The 19,978-nt window shown below is 42.0% G+C and overlaps 2 protein-coding genes across 3 annotated transcripts in view; one reads left to right on the top strand and one right to left on the bottom strand.

Moving 5' to 3' along the window:
- Window positions 1-4,303, bottom strand: part of slc66a2 (solute carrier family 66 member 2) — a 38,734-nt gene extending 34,431 nt beyond the window's left edge. For both annotated transcript variants that reach the window (XM_080443292.1, XM_080443293.1), the window contains exons 1-2: window positions 3,135-4,303; window positions 806-939 (exon numbers count right to left, since the gene is read on the bottom strand). In XM_080443292.1, coding sequence (XP_080299418.1) covers window positions 806-939; window positions 3,135-3,337 — 337 coding nt within the window. In that variant the 5' untranslated portion in view covers window positions 3,338-4,303. The remainder of the gene's footprint in view (window positions 1-805; window positions 940-3,134) is intronic.
- hsbp1l1 (heat shock factor binding protein 1 like 1) lies at window positions 3,829-6,820 on the top strand (the record flags this gene model as incomplete). The annotated part of the gene is made up of 4 exons (XM_080442616.1): window positions 3,829-3,841; window positions 5,009-5,085; window positions 5,662-5,728; window positions 6,196-6,820. 4 exons carry the CDS (start codon window positions 3,829-3,831, stop codon window positions 6,294-6,296), a joined length of 258 nt encoding a protein of 85 aa, XP_080298742.1. The 3' UTR covers window positions 6,297-6,820.
- Window positions 6,821-19,978: the final 13,158 nt, after the last annotated feature.

The raw sequence follows: 19,978 nt of genomic DNA, 5'->3' as shown, positions 1-19,978 counted from the left end.
ATAACTTTAAGAACATGGAACCAAAACAATGAAACTGTACATTAGGATGCATATTAGAACCTCATGGCTTTCTGAATTGGTATATTATTTACAAGGACTAATATCTCTATTGGGACAACAAAATTATATATATATATATATATATATTTTTTTTTTTAGGATTTAGTCAACCCGGCAGGGAGATATCCTACCAGGTAATAATGTTGTTGTTTATCAGTTAATTGTCTTTCACACCATTATTGTATACAAACCTAAAACACAGTCCGCCTTTATTCTCCAAAACTCTCTTATCTATGTCGGAACTAAATTATTTTAAAATGTGTGTCAACTAGGTGAAAGTTAAGTTGAGACAGTTATGAAACAAAGCACCTACCTACTGTAGATCCTTCTCGGATAAATAACGTTGTATATTATGCATAGAGAGTCACAGCCATCAGTTGTTTGGCAAAATATGCAGTATATGACATTCTTATTCTAGTGCTGAATTGTGTGGTGCCCTTCAAATCAAGTCAATAAAAACATGATACATTTATTCTCAGAGCAGTCTATAGCAGCTACGAACTGGAAAACTGATATGCAATTCTATGTCTACTTGGAAATAAGTCTGTGAGGGGCATTGGGAGAAGGGGCAATTTCACAACATGTTAAGTACTACCAGCTCCCATGCCCATGTATGCTCTTGCATACACGCACGCACGCACGCACGCACCCACTCACACACAGAGAGAGCTGGGAATGCCCCCGGTGAACATTATCCGACTGACCTCCCTATAATCATAAAGATGGCTGGGAGATGGATTCTGACCTGTGAACGAGCGGCGCTTTGTGTTGAGGTCCGTGGCCACGCGGACATCAGTGCAGAGAGAGAGCATCACCAGCATGGTAGCAATCATTATGATGCTCTGCCAGAGCAGAGGGGTTTCAAAGTAACGTCCAAATCTGGAACAAAAACAAAACAGACAACTTTAAAGCAGCAATCTGGAACTTATTTTAATGAATAAAACATTATTTTAACCAATATGTATGGTAGTGTAGGCTATATAACTAGTAGACCAATTGGTCAAGTAGCACTGCCTGAAGTTGACAGGTGCAATATCCCCCTGAGCAAGCGGGGATTCCATCTTGGTGTAGTAGCAGATGTTTGGTAGTTTCCCACGTGGGAGACACAGCTTCGAATCGAAATGTAGGACAAAAATATTACGGATTGTAGCATTCAAACATAAACCACATAAAATATCTCCATAAGGAAATTTATCAATTCTTTCTTGATTAGTGTATGACACAAACATGGCATCAAATCCACATAAGAGGAATAAATTAGCTGCGCAAACATGCATGCAACATGTCATTGTGTCTGTTAAATACCGCAAATACTTCAACAAGGACATCAGGTGATTTTGTTCTTTGTTTTTACACATTTTTGGAGTGCCTTTTTCTTCCTATCTTTTTGGGAGGATGCGTGCACATTTGGTTCCCTTTAGAGTTACATAAATGGGTCAGAAACTTGATAGCTGGCCCGGGGTTCATCCCTAAACCCTTTCTGCTCACTTCCTCCTCTCAACACCATTCATCCATTATAATATGTGGATACAACTTGAACAAGATCAGAGAAACAGAGTAGGAGTGGTTAAGTTAGTAGGGAAATACATAAAGTAATGCTTTAGCAACTCTGCATAATTGTGTGTGTGTGTGTGTGTGTGTGTGTGTGTGTGTGTGTGTGTGTGTGTGTGTGAGAGAGAGACAGACAGACACGTGCGTGTGTAAATTGGCATCATTTTAGGGCATTGATTAATTTCCCATGAATTACCATTGTCATTTTGTATTTTCATTCAAAGTAACCACTTTATTTATCCTCTTTTTCCAAGGTGCATGTGCATGTTTGTATTCTGTGTATTCGTATGGGCATGTTAATGCATGTTACTGCATGTGCATGTACAGTGCCTTGCGAAAGTATTCACCCCCCCCCTTTCACCTTTCCCACATTTTGTTGTTTGTATGATACAGCCTTATTCAAAAATGTATTACATTATTTTGTTTACTCAAAATTCTCCACACTATACCCCATAATGACTAAATCATAGTGTTTTTAGATTGTTTTGCAAATGTATTAAATAACGCAAAATCACATGTGCATATATTCACACCCTTTGCTATTAAAAATTGAGCTGAGGTGCCTCATGTTTCCACTGATCATCCTTGAGATGTTTCTATTACTTGATTAGAGTCTGCCTATGGTAAATTACATTGATTTGACATAATTTAGAAAGGCACACACATGTCTGCATCAGGTCCCACAGTTAACAGTGCATGTCGAAGCACAAACCAAGCCACGAAGTCAAAGGAATTGTCTGTACTCTGTAGACCTCTGAGACAGGATTGTATCGAGACACAGATCTAGGGAGGGTTAGCAAAAAACTTTCCGCTTGGAGTTTGGAACTCTTGGACTCTTCCTAGAGCTGGTCACCTGGCCAAACTGAGCAATTGGGGAAGATGGCTGGGTCTTGGTCAGGGAGGTGACCAAGAACCCAATGGTCACTCTGACAGAGCTCCAAGTGTTCCTCTGTGGAGATGGAAGAACCTTCCAGAAGGACAACCATCTCTGCAGCACTCCACCAATCAGGCCTTCATGGTAGAGTGGCCAGATGGAAGCCAATCCTCAGTAAAAGACACATGACAGCCCATTTGGAGTTTGCCAAAAAGGGGGGTGAATACTTTCGCAAAGCACTGTATGTAACGGTCTGTAGTTTCTGCTTTTGTTGATTTAGCTTTACATGGGTATATTAATGCATGAAGTCTGTTATTTTGTGGGTGACTGATCAGGTGGGGTGGGAGTGGCCAGTTACAGGAGAGCTTTTGTTTTTGTGAAGTTGTTCTTGTTTATGTGTGCATGGATGTATGTATGTGTTGTATTGTTCTGTCTATTGTACTCTTTGCATATTTGTGATAAGGACCCCCTCGAAAACGAGATGATACATCTCAAGGGATTATCCTTTCAATAAAGGCACTATTTGTAACTCTGAGATTGTACAGTATATCCTCAAAGTTAAACAAACACGAACAGGATTTCAGTGGGTGTACTTTGCAAAAAATGTGAAGGTAATAAAAAGGAAAAACAACTTTTGTCCCAATATTACCTGAACAGTATTCTCAGTATGTTGGCCATCAGGAGGACTAGACACACGTAGATGGAGAAGCCCTCTGCATTCTGCGTCCTGCGGATGTCTCTGTACTGGGGGACGTATGGCACCACCCCTCCGAACACCATGGCACCAGCGGCGATCCACGACACCAGCCAGTTAAACACATCCATCATCTCATCAAACACCTCATCTTCCATGATGGCGAGTGGCGACCCTATCTTTCCTTTTGGCTTAAGATGAAGATGCTTTCTTGGACAGGATGAGATATATGATGATGTCCTCAGTTCCTTTTAATGCCCCAACAAAAATCTATAGGTCCAGTTGATCGCTCTCTCTCCTTTTGGCTAAAGAAGATGAACTGACGAAGATGCTTTCTTGGACAGGATGGGATATATGATGATGTCCTCAGTTCCTTTAAGGCCCCAAAACAAAGATGTATAGGTCCAGTTGATCCTGATATATGTTAATTATGATCAAAGCATTTATGATGATGGCACTGGGTCGTTTCCACTCATTGTCTGCTGATGTTGTCCACAGACAACCCACGCCACGCCATCACAAAACGGGACTCCCCCTTTCTTTGGTGTTTCGTCTAGGTGGGCGTGGTTGTATGCCTATCCCTAAATCTAACCTTTAACCCCACTAGTCTAAAACTATGCCTAAACCTAAACGTAACCTCGCTAAAACTATGCCTAACCCGGGTAACCCCTAACCTTGACCTCACAGGAACTATGCCTAAACCTAACCTCAAAACCACGCCCACCTGGTCGAAACACCGGGAAAGGAGTGAGTCACAATCACAAAACACACTCTGTCTGCTAGATCGGAAATCCGGCGTTATTATCGTTACTGTAGAGAACAATAAACAAGACAACCCCCCAGAATGAATGAATGGACGTAACGATTAACGAACTGCAACACAAACACCGCCCGATATGTGATTAATAACCTATAGCGACATACCAGCTTCTAGAAGACACATCCCATTGTCTCAGGCATTAAAACTGTTTTGTAAAAACAAAAAGGCTAGATGGTGAATTAGTTTGTAAAGCCAAACAGAAGATCCAAGCGTTCTGGGAGACATTAAAAACCGCATTAATGTCTAAAAAAGAATCGAGATTAAACAGAAATGTGGTCTCAGTGTTCTGTCTGTCTGGTTCTAATCATTTGACTGTGGACAGCAACACTTCCTTCCGCGTACGTCAACAAGGATTGCCATGTCCGCTTATTATAAGCGACCTTTCTGTAAAGTTGCTTGTAAATATTGGTAGTTGCGGGTTGCGGTTTTTTGATCGGATATCAAATATCCGACGCTCGATCATTTGGCCTACCCTAGTTGCTTCTTTTGGGCTTGTTTTCATAGACCTGGTCGCTTATTTCTCTCGCAATATCTGGCAACACTAACGTCAACCAAGGAAGTCACTTGACCATACTTCCCATCCCATAGGCCGAATGGATGTTCAGACAGTGATTGGCTAGATTGTAGCTGTTGCCTGGCAACCAACAGTTTAGTATTATTGTTGTAGTAATGTTAAATTATAATATGTATATGTTTTTTTTTCACAATACAAAATATGTAACATTTCAAAAATATGTATAATCTAAGACTTCGATCTTTTTAAATGAATGCATAGATAGACTGATGACCAAATAAATGTGGATTATAAAGTTTAGGGACATTCATAAAAGTTTGCAAAGGGTTAATGTAGCCAAGAAGCAAAGTTGTAGGCTAGTCGCAAAAGTTTGATCATCATATGGGACTTTCTGCAATCTCTATCAGGTGTGTTTAAATGAAGCATTAATTTGACTTTCAAGGAGAGGTTTCAGATTCGATTGTGGTTACAAAAACAAATCTATTTGTGAAACAGTTTCAGGAACAAAGGCGTCCGATCGAAAAACGATGTCAACAACAGAATCCACGGCAGCTAAAGACCTGACGGAAACAGTAAGTTGAGCAAACATTATCACAAAACAACAGTGGTGGAAGAAGAAGTATCACATTTCTTACTTGAGTAAAAGTATCAGTACCACAATGTAGAAATACTCTACAAGCACAAGTCCGGTAATCAAAATGTACTTGTGTAAAAGTACTAAGTGGCATCAAATATACTTAAGTACCAAAAGTTAAAGTAGCCTACAGTACGTCAATTTATTTCTTCATGTATACAAATCTTTTGAAAATAGCAGATCTACAAGCTCACAACTTGTAGATTGGCTGTTTTCAAATTGTGGCTATTTTCAAATAGCCAAAGTATAGGTTTATTTAGGTTTAGGTAAGTGGTTAATGTATGTTTTGTAATAATAGTAATAATAATAATGGTAAGTAATTGTTTTGTAGTGAGTAAAAAGTACAACATTTGCCTCTGAGATGTTGTGGAGTAGAATTAAAAGTGGAAATACTCCAGCAAAGTAAAAAATATCTCAAAATTGTTGTACATGTACTTAGTTACTTTCCACCACTGCAAAACAAACACACATTTGTAAACAAACTATACTATTTTACTATGTTTTGATCTCTCAGATGGAAGAAACGATGCAGAGACTTCAAGGAAGATTCCAAGGAATCTCCAATAAGTTACTATCAAACAATATCCTTTAGTGTCACTGAATTTGTGAAATGTGGTTTGCAGTCATAAAAATAAAAGTCATGATACATGCTGTAGTCATGAGATATCACTATTGCTAGTATTGTAAGGAATCACTTCAAAACTGCAAAATGGTAGTAGGCCTAGTAAGCCTACATCTTCTTCTAAAGTAGTGCAACAAAAAAAATGATATATATATATAATTGACTCACTATGATGTGTCAGTCTGTGGGACTGTTTAATTTCAAGGACCCCCATAACTCTGAGAGTGTACGAATGGAACCAAATGGACCCATAAGGGTCCATTTGGTTCCATTTGTTCCATTTTGGCTCAAGGAAATGGGTGAAGGATCTCCCTCAAGGAACCCTCAGGGTGACAGGGTCCCTGGCTGGCCACCTTGAGAACCACTGATTTGTGTCTTTGTTTGACCCCCTGCCTTCTCCTGCAAACTGTTCCCTAACATTGCCACTAGATGAGATGGGGACACGCATTGATGACCTGGAGAAGAACGTGGCCGATCTCATGTCACAAGCTGGGACGGACGGGCAGCAACAACCCATTTCCAAATGACACTTCATACCCTGGGAATGATTGTATGGACTAGAGTCTAGACTAGAACACTGTTTCTCAACGTCTGTTTCGGGAACCACCAGGGGTCCAAATGGATGCCTTACGGGTCTGTAAGTTAAATTGAGTTAAATAAGCTCTGAGGATTCTGTGGTGTAGTTTGGGATTTCCACTTTCCAGTATTGTTTAGTTCAGTAATTCTCAACCTTTTTTAATTTCAAGTACCCCCAATTTGATATACATTTAGGCCACGGAGCCACATAGTTTTTTATCTCTGGGACCCCAATCTACCCCTCTGTGTTAATTTAACTCAGAGCCATAAGGGATCCATTTGGACCACTGGTGGTCCCCGGACCCGGCGTTGAGAAACGTTGAACTAGAAAGCACTACATTAGTTACTTCACCTGGCAGCTGAATGTTCTCTATTTAACAAGTACTGTATTTTTCTGAGCTGTGATAATATTGCAATTGTTGGCTTTATTGATAACATAACTTTAATATAAATGGCAGGATATTTTCTTCTTTAACACCGTGGAAATTGTGGAACCACTGCACTACACCATGTTGAAGGTTCAAAGACAATTTTATTATCTCTTGACGGGCAGTTTGTGGTGGGCCTACACTACGGTCAGCACTGACTTAACCATCAGACAGAAAATAGAAAATGATACTATAAAGTTTGTATAATACATAATAAAAGTGTGACAACACTACACTACTCAACCTAAAGAGTAGCATTTTATACCAATAGTGTTGTAGTGAAAAATTAGATTAAAACAACCTCCATGGTCCTCTAGGGCTGCATGGTCAAAATATTCATATATCGAGATTATGGGTCTTGATATCATCTGGAATTTTGCATATTGTGCCGCTTATGCCATATAAGTGTTTTCCAGCAAGCCATATATTTTGAAAAAAATGGTCAGAAAAGAGTGAAAATAGCTGATCTATAAGTTCACAAGGCGTTCGATTTGCTGTTTTTGCGATTTTGTTGAAAAATGTAAAAGAAAACTGATATTATCCTCACAATATCGATATCGAGCTACTTTGGTCAGAAATATATTTGATTGTGCCCATATCTCCCAGTCCTACATGGCACAGCACTGTTCTATTGTAGCCCATAGCATAGAGTCTGTGTGTGCACAACAAATCATGTTCATGTTAGTACTAGAGTGCATTCATCAGTTTCAATAAAGGAGGGCTGCAGCTCTGATCAAAACTCTGGTCTTTAATCTGCACTCTGATAGAATGTGATAGAATGCTTTTAATCCTGAGGGATACAACTTTCACATTTGGAGAATTCGTCTGTAGAATGATGTTGACTGTCTTTTGATGAATTTAAAGGTGTGTGTGTGTGTGTGTGTGTGTGTGTGTGTGTGTGTGTGTGTGTGTGTGTGTGTGTGTGTGTGTGTGTGTGTGTGTGTGTGTGTGTGTGTGTGTGTGTGTGTGTGTGTGTGTGTGTGTGTGTGTGTGTGGTTAAAACATTTTTAAACCTCTACATTGCAATGGTAATCATTGCTAGAGTTACAAATTCCATCCAATCAGGAGAGAGAACGTTGCAAATATTTATCAGCTTATGTTCCAGTTCCAATGTTTGTCTGCTCATGTTTTGGTTTCATAGCTTCCAATTTCACTTGTTTAGCCTGTATCCTGTATGAGTTCTCTCTCCAGATTGGATGAAATTGGTTTCCTGACCTGAATATGTATTTTCTGTTTTTATAGAGCTATTTAACACTTATTTTAACACGTATGTATATCACACCACAAAATACTCTCGGTTCCAGTTGTTGCTGTGTATGATGTAGCCTACAGTATATCCATATACAAAAATATAAAACTGGTGAACAAAAAGCTTTGTTCTTTATATCCCTCCCTATACTACAGTGATCATGTGCTTTTTAATTTACAGGTTTATGATAATACAATTATTTTTTAATGTTAATAAAACCTAGAGCTCCTGCAGTCTGATATGAGAAACACTTATTTCATACCACATTAAGCAATACAATTATGATTTACAGTACATGTTAATTTGGGGATCCATGACATGAAGAAGTTTGAGAACTACTGATTTAAGTCTAACCAGTGGTTGTGTCCCCCTTTAGTGGCTACCTGTGCTCATTACAGCTGCTTTGTATGTCACTGACCATGGTGCTGAACACTCTTTGTATGTGAAAATGATGTATCTGCGTGTGTGTTCGGGCACCAGCAAAAGAATAACAAATACAGTGTCAAACTTCTGGTTTGTAGTTATCACCCCCACCCCCCACCGCCCAAATAAATAAATGATAACAATAATAATATTATTAATAATAATAATAATAATAGAAAAAACTAAAATAACAGGCCGTTGTTACCTGGTGTACTTACAGTGTTTCACCTGCAGAGAGCAGTATTTATTAAAGGGACAACAGTGTGCGCTGCAGTATTGTTATTTCTCAATGTTATATGATAGCAAACCCTATATACCATCACATAAATACATTCAAATGACTTGAGCCGTGTGTGTGTGTGTGTGTGTGTGTGTGTGTGTGTGTGTGTGTGTGTGTGTGTGTGTGTGTGTGTGTGTGTGTGTGTGTGTGTGTCTACTTTTATTACCTTATAGTATAACTATACTTGTGAGAGTCAAATGTTCTCACAAGTATAGTAGAAATTGAGAAATATACGTACACTGGGGAAAAAACATGTGCGCTTAAAGCACTGAGTATTCTAGCTGTCACGCTCAATGATGCCAAAGTGCAAGCACGCTGCTGAAGGTGTTGCTATGACAACCTGCACTGAAGCAGACACTTTTCACGTTGCGTAAATATATTGGTGTGTGTGTGTGTGTGTGTGTGTGTGTGTGCGCGTGCGCGTGTGTGTACGTGAACGTGTGTGTGTGTGTGTGCGCGTGCGCGTGTGTGTACGTGAACGTGTATGTGTATGTGTATTTACATGGGCAGATTGGGCACCTTGCACCAAGTACAAAGAGAGTGCTGATGTATGCTACATTCGTGTGACACTTTTAGCGTTGCACAATACCACTCGAGTGACTGGGTGTCAAATGGAGTTCACGCACTCTTGTGCGGTTGCAACTTGCGAGTGGCGCGTGGGCGCACGTGGAGGGCCGGGGTCAGGGCCAGGGGAGGCTGAGAGGCTCTGAGCCTGGACGGAGTGGGAGGACAACAGCCCTGTTTTGTTCCATCCATGATCGCTTTCTGGTTGAGTGGAGCGATTGGTTGTTATGACTGTCAAAAGTGCCAATAGGGAAAACCCTTTAGAGGTTTACACAGGGAAAGTATTTATGTACTTACGTAACACGCACGTGTGTGTGTGTGTGTGTGTGTGTGTGTGTGTGTGTGTGTGTGTGTGTGTGTGTGTGTGTGTGTGTGTGTGTGTGTGTGTGTGTGTGTGTGTGTGTGTGTGTGTGTGTGTGTGTGTGTGTGTGTGTGCGTGTGATGTTAATGTATTACAGTACTTGTGAGGGTCAAACGTCCCTACAAGTATATAGTAGAATTTGAGAAATAGACATTTGGGGTTATACTTAAGTTGCGCACTCACTGTCTTGCACAACAAATTGCAGAATTATAAGCTTACATGTGTTGCAGCGCAACACAACGTCTTCACAAGTACACAAATGTGTGTGTGTGTGTGTGTGTGTGTGTGTGTGTGTGTGTGTGTGTGTGTGTGTGTGTGTGTGTGTGTGTGTGTGTGTCTGTTTGCTCTACTTCTCCCTATCCACCTACGGTCACTTTGCGCTCTCCACTTCCCATGTGCAATGCAAAGTAAATGTCAACAGTCCAAAGAGCCAGTTCATCGCCTCTCCTCCCTTCATCCACAGAACCCCTCTACACAATAAAACCGTCTATGTTCATTTTACTCTGAGAGCTTCCAAACATTTTGTACACTCTTGGAGTTACAAATGGATAAATTAACACTGAGGATTTTACTGTGTCTGTCTATCCGTCTAATTTCCAAGACAAGACTTCAAGACCCCCCACACACACACCTCTGGAACTAACACTACACTCTGGAACTAACACTAAGTGTCAGGGCTGTGATGTAATCAGTGTGGGATGTGGATGACTTGACCGCAGTACTGGCACAGAGTGGGGTTAGGAAAGAGATCCTATATAGGCTATATTACAGCTAGAACCATGGCCAGACCATAAGAGCATCAAAATGATAAATAGTCTGCGTTTTATAACGTCTTTATCCAAAGAGCTTTACAATAAGTGTTACATTCAGTGGAGAAAACTACGCAAGGCATGTTGTGGTAAATGATGCATTTATACAGCACCTTTACCCAAACACATTACCTTCACCCACCCATTCACATGGCAAAAGAAAGCATGCAAGGCACAACCTGCTCATCGGGAGCAATTCGGGGTTCAGTGTCTTGCTCAAGGACACTTTGACACTAACTCTGGGGGAGCTCGGGATCGAACTGGGAACTTCCGTTTCCCAAGCGGCTGCTCTACTACCTCCTGAGCCACTGTCGCCCCTCTTGCTGAAGGACACTTTGACACAAAGTCAGGAAGAGTCAGGGATCGAAACCGGGATCCCTCTGGGTCCCACAATGGCCACTCCACATCCTGAGCTACAGCCCCCCTGTCAAGTGAACACGGGGGCTGTGAAACCAAGAACCTATCATCAGTCTAAATAGTATAATATTAAAAAAAAGCAATAATCTGTACTTTGAAACTATACACACACTATAGGATGGCAGGTCTACAAATGACCTGGCATCAGTAACCAGTACATGAGCGAAATGTTCTGGTTTCTCACATGTACTGTAAAATATACAGTACATGTGAGCAATATATACATGAATAGAATCACGCTGTCAGCTCATAGCTCCAGCTCCAGGCGTCCCTGCTGACATTATCACCTCTCTCATTCAAACAGAAGGAACGTGTTTCGATTCGCACATCCACTGACGGAGGAGGCTTGCCGTCTGGCAGGAGGTTCCTGCCTCCCCACACAGCCATTACAGGTGTGAAAGACACATTTCAAAGGAGATTTGTTATCTCTGGTATAGTATGTACAGTACGTGTGTGTGTGTGTGTGTGTGTGTGTGTGTGTGTGTGTGTGTGTGTGTGTGTGTGTGTGTGTGTGTGTGTGTGTGTGTGTGTGTGTGTGTGTGTACATTCTCACACGCAAACGCACACACACACACACACACACACACACACACACACACACACACACACACACACACACACACACACACACACACACACACACACACACACACACACACACACACACACACACACACACACACACACCCACACACAATCTCAATGTCTCTGCATTATTTTTTAAATGAAAGCAAAGAACAAATAAACCATTGGAGATAACAAAAAATAACAACAACAACAACATTTTTGGTGTCTTCAAAGTAGCAACCTTTTGTAGCTACAGTATAACTCTCTCCGAACACACTGGAATACTTCTACACTGGAAATCAAATATTGTTGGCAAAGTTCATCCCAGCACTGTTGCAGAAGTTCCCACAATATAAATGTGCTGCACTCGTATAGGTTGCTTTGCTTTCACCCTGCTGTCCAGCTCATCCCAGATCAGCATTGGATTGAAGTCTATAGACTTCAATTTAAAGCCTTCCTATCTTGTTCTTTAGTTCCGACGTAGCCTGGAGGTATGTTTTGGGACATTATCTTGCCTGTAGGGAGAACCCCTGACCAACTACTGTAGAATCCAGAGAGTCACTCTCTGGATTCAGCAAAATAGCCCCAGACCTTCACACGTCCTCCTCCATGTTTGACAGTTGGTGTCTTATTGATGAGTCTGATAACCCATCCTTTCACCCATGTTATACAAAAACCCTGCATGGTGAAAAAGATTTTCATTCAATGGTTCATTCCCTGCACATTACTGCCTGTTTACACTTATGTTTATGACACATTTGTATACTTATCATATCTTTGTTCTGTATCTGTCCTGTGTTTCATGCATTGAGCCCCACCAGTATGTCTGCAGCTACTATGCCACGCCCCCCCATGGTGACGACACGTTGGCAAGCACTATAAAGGTCTATCTATCTCATGTTTCCCCGTTTCATCAGCAATGTCTTTCGTACTGCCTGTCAAACCTGCAGTTTGAAGTCTTCTCTTCACAGTAGAAACTTTAGACTTGCTTGCTTCAACTTTGTGTCAGTGTTTGAAACTGTCTCAGAAACTTGTCTTTTGACACTGCTGTGGCTTTAAGTCTGCCAGACCTCTTCTTGCCAGACTTTCAAAGTGCCTTTTGATGGTGTAGGAAACTATACGCTACTCACTGACACCTTGGCTTTATTTCAGAAACAGTGGGTTGCACACATCCATTTCGTTACTGGTGCTGGACACAGAGTGACAGTTCAAAAGAATAAAACAATTAGGAGTAATGCCGTTGTGCAGACTTGCAATCTCTCTAAAGGAGAGACGTACACTTTTTAGGGTAATAATGGTTTGTCTATCTATGTTAATTGTAATTTTTTTTCACTGTACTACTTCCTGCAGTGTAATATTGTCCAAATAGTGCATCACTGGCTACAATAACCCACCACAGTCTGTTCCAACACTGCTTTTATATAGTGCTATGGGCCCACTCTATGAACATAATAAATGTGAGGAATTAACTAAAGTAAAGGATTTGTCAAAACAACTGACTGTAACAAAAATACAGTTTCCAACTAAAACACTGGCAACGAAACATGCTGCCAAGTAAACCAAAGTACCAAATGACTACCCGTTTCAAATAGTGAAATAGTTAGACGTATTACACCCTGGGTCTTCAACAATTTTCAGGCCAAGGACCCCCTAGCTGAGAGAGAGATGAAGCAGGGACCCCCCACTACATATTGTATAATATTGTGTTGCAGATGAAACTTTTTCATAGATTTCATAGATAGCTTCATAGACTTGTTTGACAGCACTGTCATTGTGTTGTGTTGGATTCATGTTAATGTGTATTTTCAGACAGTTAACCACTTAAACCCTCAAAACTTAGAAAACTTGTACTTGGTCTGCTCTTTTTCTCCTCTACACCAAACCTCTTTGCCAAAAATAGCCTGTGAGGCGTTGTGAGCCTATAGATCTGCTATTTTCAGCTAATGTTCCCCTAAGAAAAGGGATGCTAGGGTTCAAGTGGTCACACAAAGATACATATGCGACGCATCATGACACATGAGTTTCTGAGGCTATTTTCTCTGTAAAATCGTGGTTAATCAGACTAATCGATGTATTACTTCTCAATTATTGTATAACACAATATGTTAAGAATCTCTCAAAATATTTGACGAGGAGTAAGTGCAGATACAAAGATACAATATTCTCTTTGGTCTGCACCTCCGTCTCCTCGACTCGGCTATGTTAAACTTTAACTTCACTTTTCCCAATCTCAGTTTATCAACTTCTCTTCATATTCGCCCAAGCCCCTCACCCCATCACCCCTGCCCTTACTCACATTAACTCTCTCTTCTCTTTCACTACATCTCCCTTTCCACTTCTCTCCATCCCTTTTTCCACGCTATCTCCCCTGGCCAGCGAATCGATAGCTGGGAATTATTGAGCTGGACAGAAAGGTTGAAAAGTACTCTCAATGGGGGTGGGGTGGGGTTGATGTCGCTGTGTGCGCTGTGTGCGCTGTGTGCGCTGTGTGCGCTGCGTGCGTGCGTGCGTGCGTGCGTGCGTGCGTGCGTGCGTGCGTGCGTGCGTGCGTGCGTGCGTGCGTGCGTGCGTGCGTGCGTGCGTGCGTTCATAGAAAGAGGTGAAGTGAGCAGAATAGTTCTGCACCTGTCTTTTTCGTTTCACAGCATGATCCCAATTTCATTTTACTCCATACAGATGTTCTACCAGTCTGTAACAACAGGGTTAACATCAACACAAGGGATGCCAGCAAACTGAACAAGCAGGTGAGTAGTAGTTGGAGTTACGGTGGACAATCTGGAGGTGGTTACAGAGGGGAGGATGAGGAGGAAGCTGGGCACTATCCCGATGAACCCCTCCTTATACCCCTCTATGATTTGCTAGTGGGGATAGCACATTCAGCCACAGACTCATTGTCTCCCAGCACAAAACAAAGTGAGTGACTTGAACAGGCCTTTGTGCCAGTAGCTATTAGGCTCCACAACCAAGCCTGACCTCCATGTGTTCTGTTCTGTTCTGTTCTGTTCTGTTCTGTTCTGTTCTTGTATTACTGATTGCTTGATTCTGGTACATTTGCACATGGACTACTGGAATGTACACTACAGAACCTTGACAGATGCCTGTTAAGGATAACTTTGTAAACGTTTCATTGCATATATGTTATCCAGATACCTGCTGTTGAAGGCTGGCTTTATCAATATAATATACTGTATGTATATACAGCATGTTAATTCTAGTGTCAAAGTCTGAGTCTATGTTTTATTTTATCTTGTTCTTATCTCTCTACTCTATCCTGCATTTCACTCATACTGCTGCTACTACTGTATAACACCTGAATTTCCTCATGGGAGTCAATAAAAGTCTATCTTATCTTGTCTTAAATGTGCACTTTATTTATTTAGGTGGAGGATCATATATACTGTAAAGTACGGCAGAGAGAAACTGAGTCGGGTGGGAAAATTATGCCCAAAAGGAAAAGCAATTTGTTGCTCCAATCTCTCAATTCCTCTGTAGCTCTGCGCACGGATCAAAAGAACCATCAACACAGCCTCTAGAAGAGAAGAGTGGAGAGATGAGAGAGATGAAAATAGATGGGTTCTCTCTCTCTCGTTCAGTCACACACACACACACACACACACACACACACACACACACACACACACACACACACACACACACACACACACACACACACACACACACACACACACACACACACACACACACACAGTACTGTACAGAGGACACCTGTGTATTGCCTACCACCTGATGGTCTTTGATTCCTGTTGTGCTTTAATCTGGCCGGTGCTTCTGTCTACCTTTGAAGTGAAAATCCCTGTCACCTTCTCTTATTCCTTTCCTCCTTTCCTCCTTTCTGCGCTCTCTCTCTCTCTCTCTCTCTCTCTCTCTCTCTCTCTCTCTCTCTCTCTCTCTCTCTCTCTCTCTCTCTCTCTCTCTCTCTCTCTCTCTCTCAGCTTGTATGTAGATCAACTTTCCGTGCATGAAAGTAGTTGAGAAACTTAAGGAAGCAATTATCAAAAAGGAAATTTGATTAGATTAGGTTGTTATTATTGGTATTTGCAGACAGACAAACCAGTTTTTATATTCTTATTTTACTTTTAATGTAAATTTAATTTTGTTCTAATTTTGAATTTTGTGTTTATTTCACTAACATTGACCATGCTGTACTGCATTTCATGATTAGTATTGTGATGTTTTTTTGCCTGGACCCCCGGAAGAATAGTCTTCACTACGGTGTAGACTAATGGGGATCCTTAATAAACAATACACAATACACAATAAACGACACCAGTATAAACAACATTATTCATTCACTCGCTCATTCACTCCTGTTGTACCCATGGCATGAGACCTCAAGAAATACACCAGGCAGTTATTTTGGTCCCTTATCTCATACATCAATTGGAGGCTACTGGAATAAATTTATGTCTACAAGAATAGAAACTGATTATCTGCTTTGTTTCATGATGGGGTGGGGGGGACAGGACGGGATAGGGTGGGCTGGGCTGGGCTGGGCTGGGATGGGATGAGATGGGATAGGATGAGATTGGGGTGGGGCGGGCTGGCAGAGTTGATAATGAGCAGAAGGTGTACAGACACAGTTGAAAAGGGGATTTAAAAAGTACTTGTTTTTCTTCATGATTTCACCCTCTTGATCCAAAATGTTCTAAATTAAACACGTTCTTCCTTTCTGTATACACTCTCTTATCTGCCATCTTGTTCTATATATATCTCCATGTTTGCGGCCATCAATCTCCTCCTCTTTTTATCTGCTATCTCATCACTTATCACGGTTATGCAGTTGTTTTCCACTCCTCTTCTTCAAACTTCTTTCGTTTTGGGAAAGAAGTTTGTTTTCCACTCCTCTCCTCTCCACGTCAGATGCCTCTCTGCCCCTCTGTACTTCTCTCCATAAGATGAAGGACTGAGGGGTGTATCTTTTGGAACGGCAACAAGCCCCCCTCCCATCTCCGTCACCATGGAAACTGGGTCAGCTTCACGCAGTTCACGGTAGCCATGGCGGACAAATGGCGTTTGACAGGTGTGTGCGGGTTGGGGAGTCATGGAAATAGACAAGAGGAGATGAAAAGGAGTGTGTGTGTGTGTGTGTGTGTGTGTGTGTGTGTGTGTGTGTGTGTGTGTGTGTGTGTGGTGTGTGTGTGTGTGTGTGTGTGTGTGTGTGTGTGTGTGTGTGTGTGTGTGTGTGTGTGTGTGTTAGTGTGTTAGTGTGTGTGTGTGTGTGTGTGTATGCGTGCGCGCGCAAAGCTACAGAGGAACTGGGAGATTGAGCAACAATCTCTGTTTGAACAAGACCTGTGCCATTATTGTCCTGAGCTGAGAGTATAAGCCTTATATCTGCACATATGGCTGCCTGCCCCTTCACTAGACCAGGATTAAAACTTGCAGTTGCATTAAGGCGTAAAAAAAGGAACAAATCCTACTGTTCCCTTCCTCCCAGCTCCTCCTCCCGTCCTGTCCTTCTCCTCTCTCCTCCCTAACTCATTACCACAAGTAATTAGGGATGTGTCACATTGACTTACAGTAGCTACCATTCCTTCTCCACTCTCTTTATTCACTTTTCTAAGGCTCATTTTGCCATAGGCCACCCCCCCCCCCTCTATCCTCCGCCCCCTCCCTCTCTCACTCCATCTCTCTAAGTAAAGCCAGTGAACTGGATTCGTTGTATGAATTGAGGTGATCGTCATGGTTGCCTGCCGCCGCCCCCCCTCCTTTCCTTCCCACTTGTTCTCCTTCTCTTCTCTCATTTCCTCCTGTCTTATTTTTTTCCCCCTCTTAATGATTAAGAGGTCCACTGCCGCGGGTGGCTCATCCATCGGTCTACCTAGAGACAGGGCCATTAGCGCCTATACGGACGACATCGTCTTCTTGCGCGACAAGAATCAAAGTTTTGGCTCCCTGGAAAAGTTAATTTTGGAACGTTATTCAGGACTGAAGGGCTCACTGCCCGGCACTACGATTTGAGTGAGTGGGTAATATTGTAATAACAGTCACTCCAGAGATGAACTCTTCAATTTTAGAAAGAGTGTAGACCATTTTACAGGATGTCACGTTCAACACATCACTTGTGTTCAATATATTTACAGAATGTTATTGTTCATTAGTGTGGATGCTCACATCGTTATCGTTATAGTTATCTCTATAGTTTAATTATTGGTGTGGATGACCCTTATCAGTATCCACTCTTTCCACATTTGGGACAGAGAGAAACACTATCCTCTGTTATAAGTGATTTTCCTGCTCTACAATCTCAATATGAACCTTTCCTTTGCTGGGAAAGGGGGGATTGGACATAATGGTCCCATTTAAGGTGGTCCTAAATTTGCATGAAATCAGATTTGTTATTTCCGTGTTCAGAAAAAAACGACAGAAATAGTTCATGACTTGAACTTGAGCTCATTTTGAAGATTTTTTGCGGTATAACTTATATGGCAAATATTAACTTTGGGTTTCTCTATGTGACAATAGATCTGCTATTTTCACAATTTTTTTAGCCCCGTTAGTGGCGAGGTTCTTATGCTATATCTACAGTACACTGAAAAAGTGTAATCTCTGTCCATACTCCATACCTAAAAACACGTCACATGACCAATCACCTACACTGGACATGCTGAGCATAATCATATCACATTTGACACGACAGCCATATGAACAACAAAATCCATGAAACAGTGTACTTGTAGACAACGCTAGACAGTAGGCTACATTCAAAGATTGGATGCCGATGTCGGACGATCTGTCCAGCCATCCAACCATCTGGTCCCTAACAACATATCTCAAACCAGTACTGGCTGGATTGCCATTGAATTTGCTATGCACCTTCATTGTCTCCGGAGGATGAACCCTACAAATTTTTATGACCTCTGTGGCCTTTCCTCTACTGCCATCCTTGGGCCAAAATGTCCACTTGCACACAAGATATCTCAAAATTTAACAGGTGGATTGCCACTAAACGTGCAGAGCTTATTCATGCTCCCCGGAGGATGACCCTGCGTGAGTGACCCTGTGATCTTTCCTCTAGTTCCTCCCATAGACCAACTGCAGTCCTGCATGTGGTGACACGTGACTGAGCCATCACGTCTCTGCTCGATTGATCGGTGTAATGAATGCCAGTCCTCCTCCAGGCCCACTGTTAATTCTGTGTGTGTAAACATCAGCTGTGATAATTAGACGTTAGCACACATTCTTTTCTGTCACACTTTTCTCTCCCTCTTTCCCTCCCTCCTTTCCTCCCTCGCTCAGTCGCTCATTTCCTGAGAGTAAGACAGGAAAAGAGAGAGGATAAAAAAAGAAGAAACTTGAGATGGGATAGAAGTGGCCTGCGTGAGCAGAGTGCATGTGGAGAGCGGTCCTTTGCGGTGAGTGGAAAAGTCAAATTGTAGAGCACTGTTTCCCAAACAGTGGGTCAGGACCCATGTTCGGGTCCCCTTTTTTGGTTAACTACGTTAAAACATTTATTATTTAAAAAATACGCACACACGCACACACACACACACACACACACACACACACACACACACACACACACACACACACACACACACACACACACACACACACACACACACACACACACACACACACACACACACACACACACACACACGACACAGATGCGACACTGAAGGAAAGTGAGGCTTACATAAGGAGTGATATGGATGTACAGAATACAGCAGCAGTTCATAAGTGAGAAATTAATGGTGGGATTGCCAAAAGGGAGAAAGGAGAGATGGAAGAGAGGAGAGAGAGAGAGAGAGAGAGAGAGAGAGAGAGAGAGAGAGAGAGAGAGAGAGAGAGAGAGAGACAGAGAGAGAGAGGAGGAGGAGGAGGAGGAGGAGGAGGAGGAGGAGGAGGAGGAGGAGGAGGAGGAGGAGCGGAAGAGATGTAAGGACAGACTGCGATGGCTAGTCATGCTCTGGCGCTGATGTCTCCCGTGGCAACCCTCTGTTGCCCATGGACACACACATGAATATGCATGAGGGTAAAACTGGCGGGATAATGAGAGAGTGAGCCCCGAAGGAGAGAGAGAAAAAGAGAGAGAGAGAGAGAGAGAGAGAGAGAGAGGGAGAGAGCGAGAGGGGGAGAGAGAGAGAGAGAGAGAGAGAGAGAGAGAGAGAGAGAGAGAGAGAGAGAGAGAGAGAGAGAGAGAGAGAGAGAGAGATCCATAGTAGGCCTATATATTAATGATATTTCAATAACGCATGTTTCAATTACAGAGGTAGGGAAATAGATTAATATTACATCAATTATCACCATTTCATTTGAGTTACATAGATAGATATAGAGGGAGCGAGCGAGAGGGCAGGCAGGCAGACAGACAGAGAAATACTAGATAGATTTGTGTTTAATTAATTTAGTAGGATTAATCAGTGCTGGCTAATTTCACCCAGCTGATGTGAACATTTCCCTTTCCTGACAGAGGAAGGACAGGCAACACAGTTTGAAGTATTTCTGGGTCCATACTGTTGGGACAACACTGGTCTCTTGACTCCCCATCAGTCAGAGTGAGTGATGCCT

Source organism: Gymnoscopelus braueri (assembly GCF_963280865.1).
Source record: "Gymnoscopelus braueri genome assembly, chromosome: 11".
NCBI lineage: Eukaryota > Metazoa > Chordata > Actinopteri > Myctophiformes > Myctophidae > Gymnoscopelus > Gymnoscopelus braueri.
This window is presented reverse-complemented; position numbering and strand designations above follow the sequence as displayed.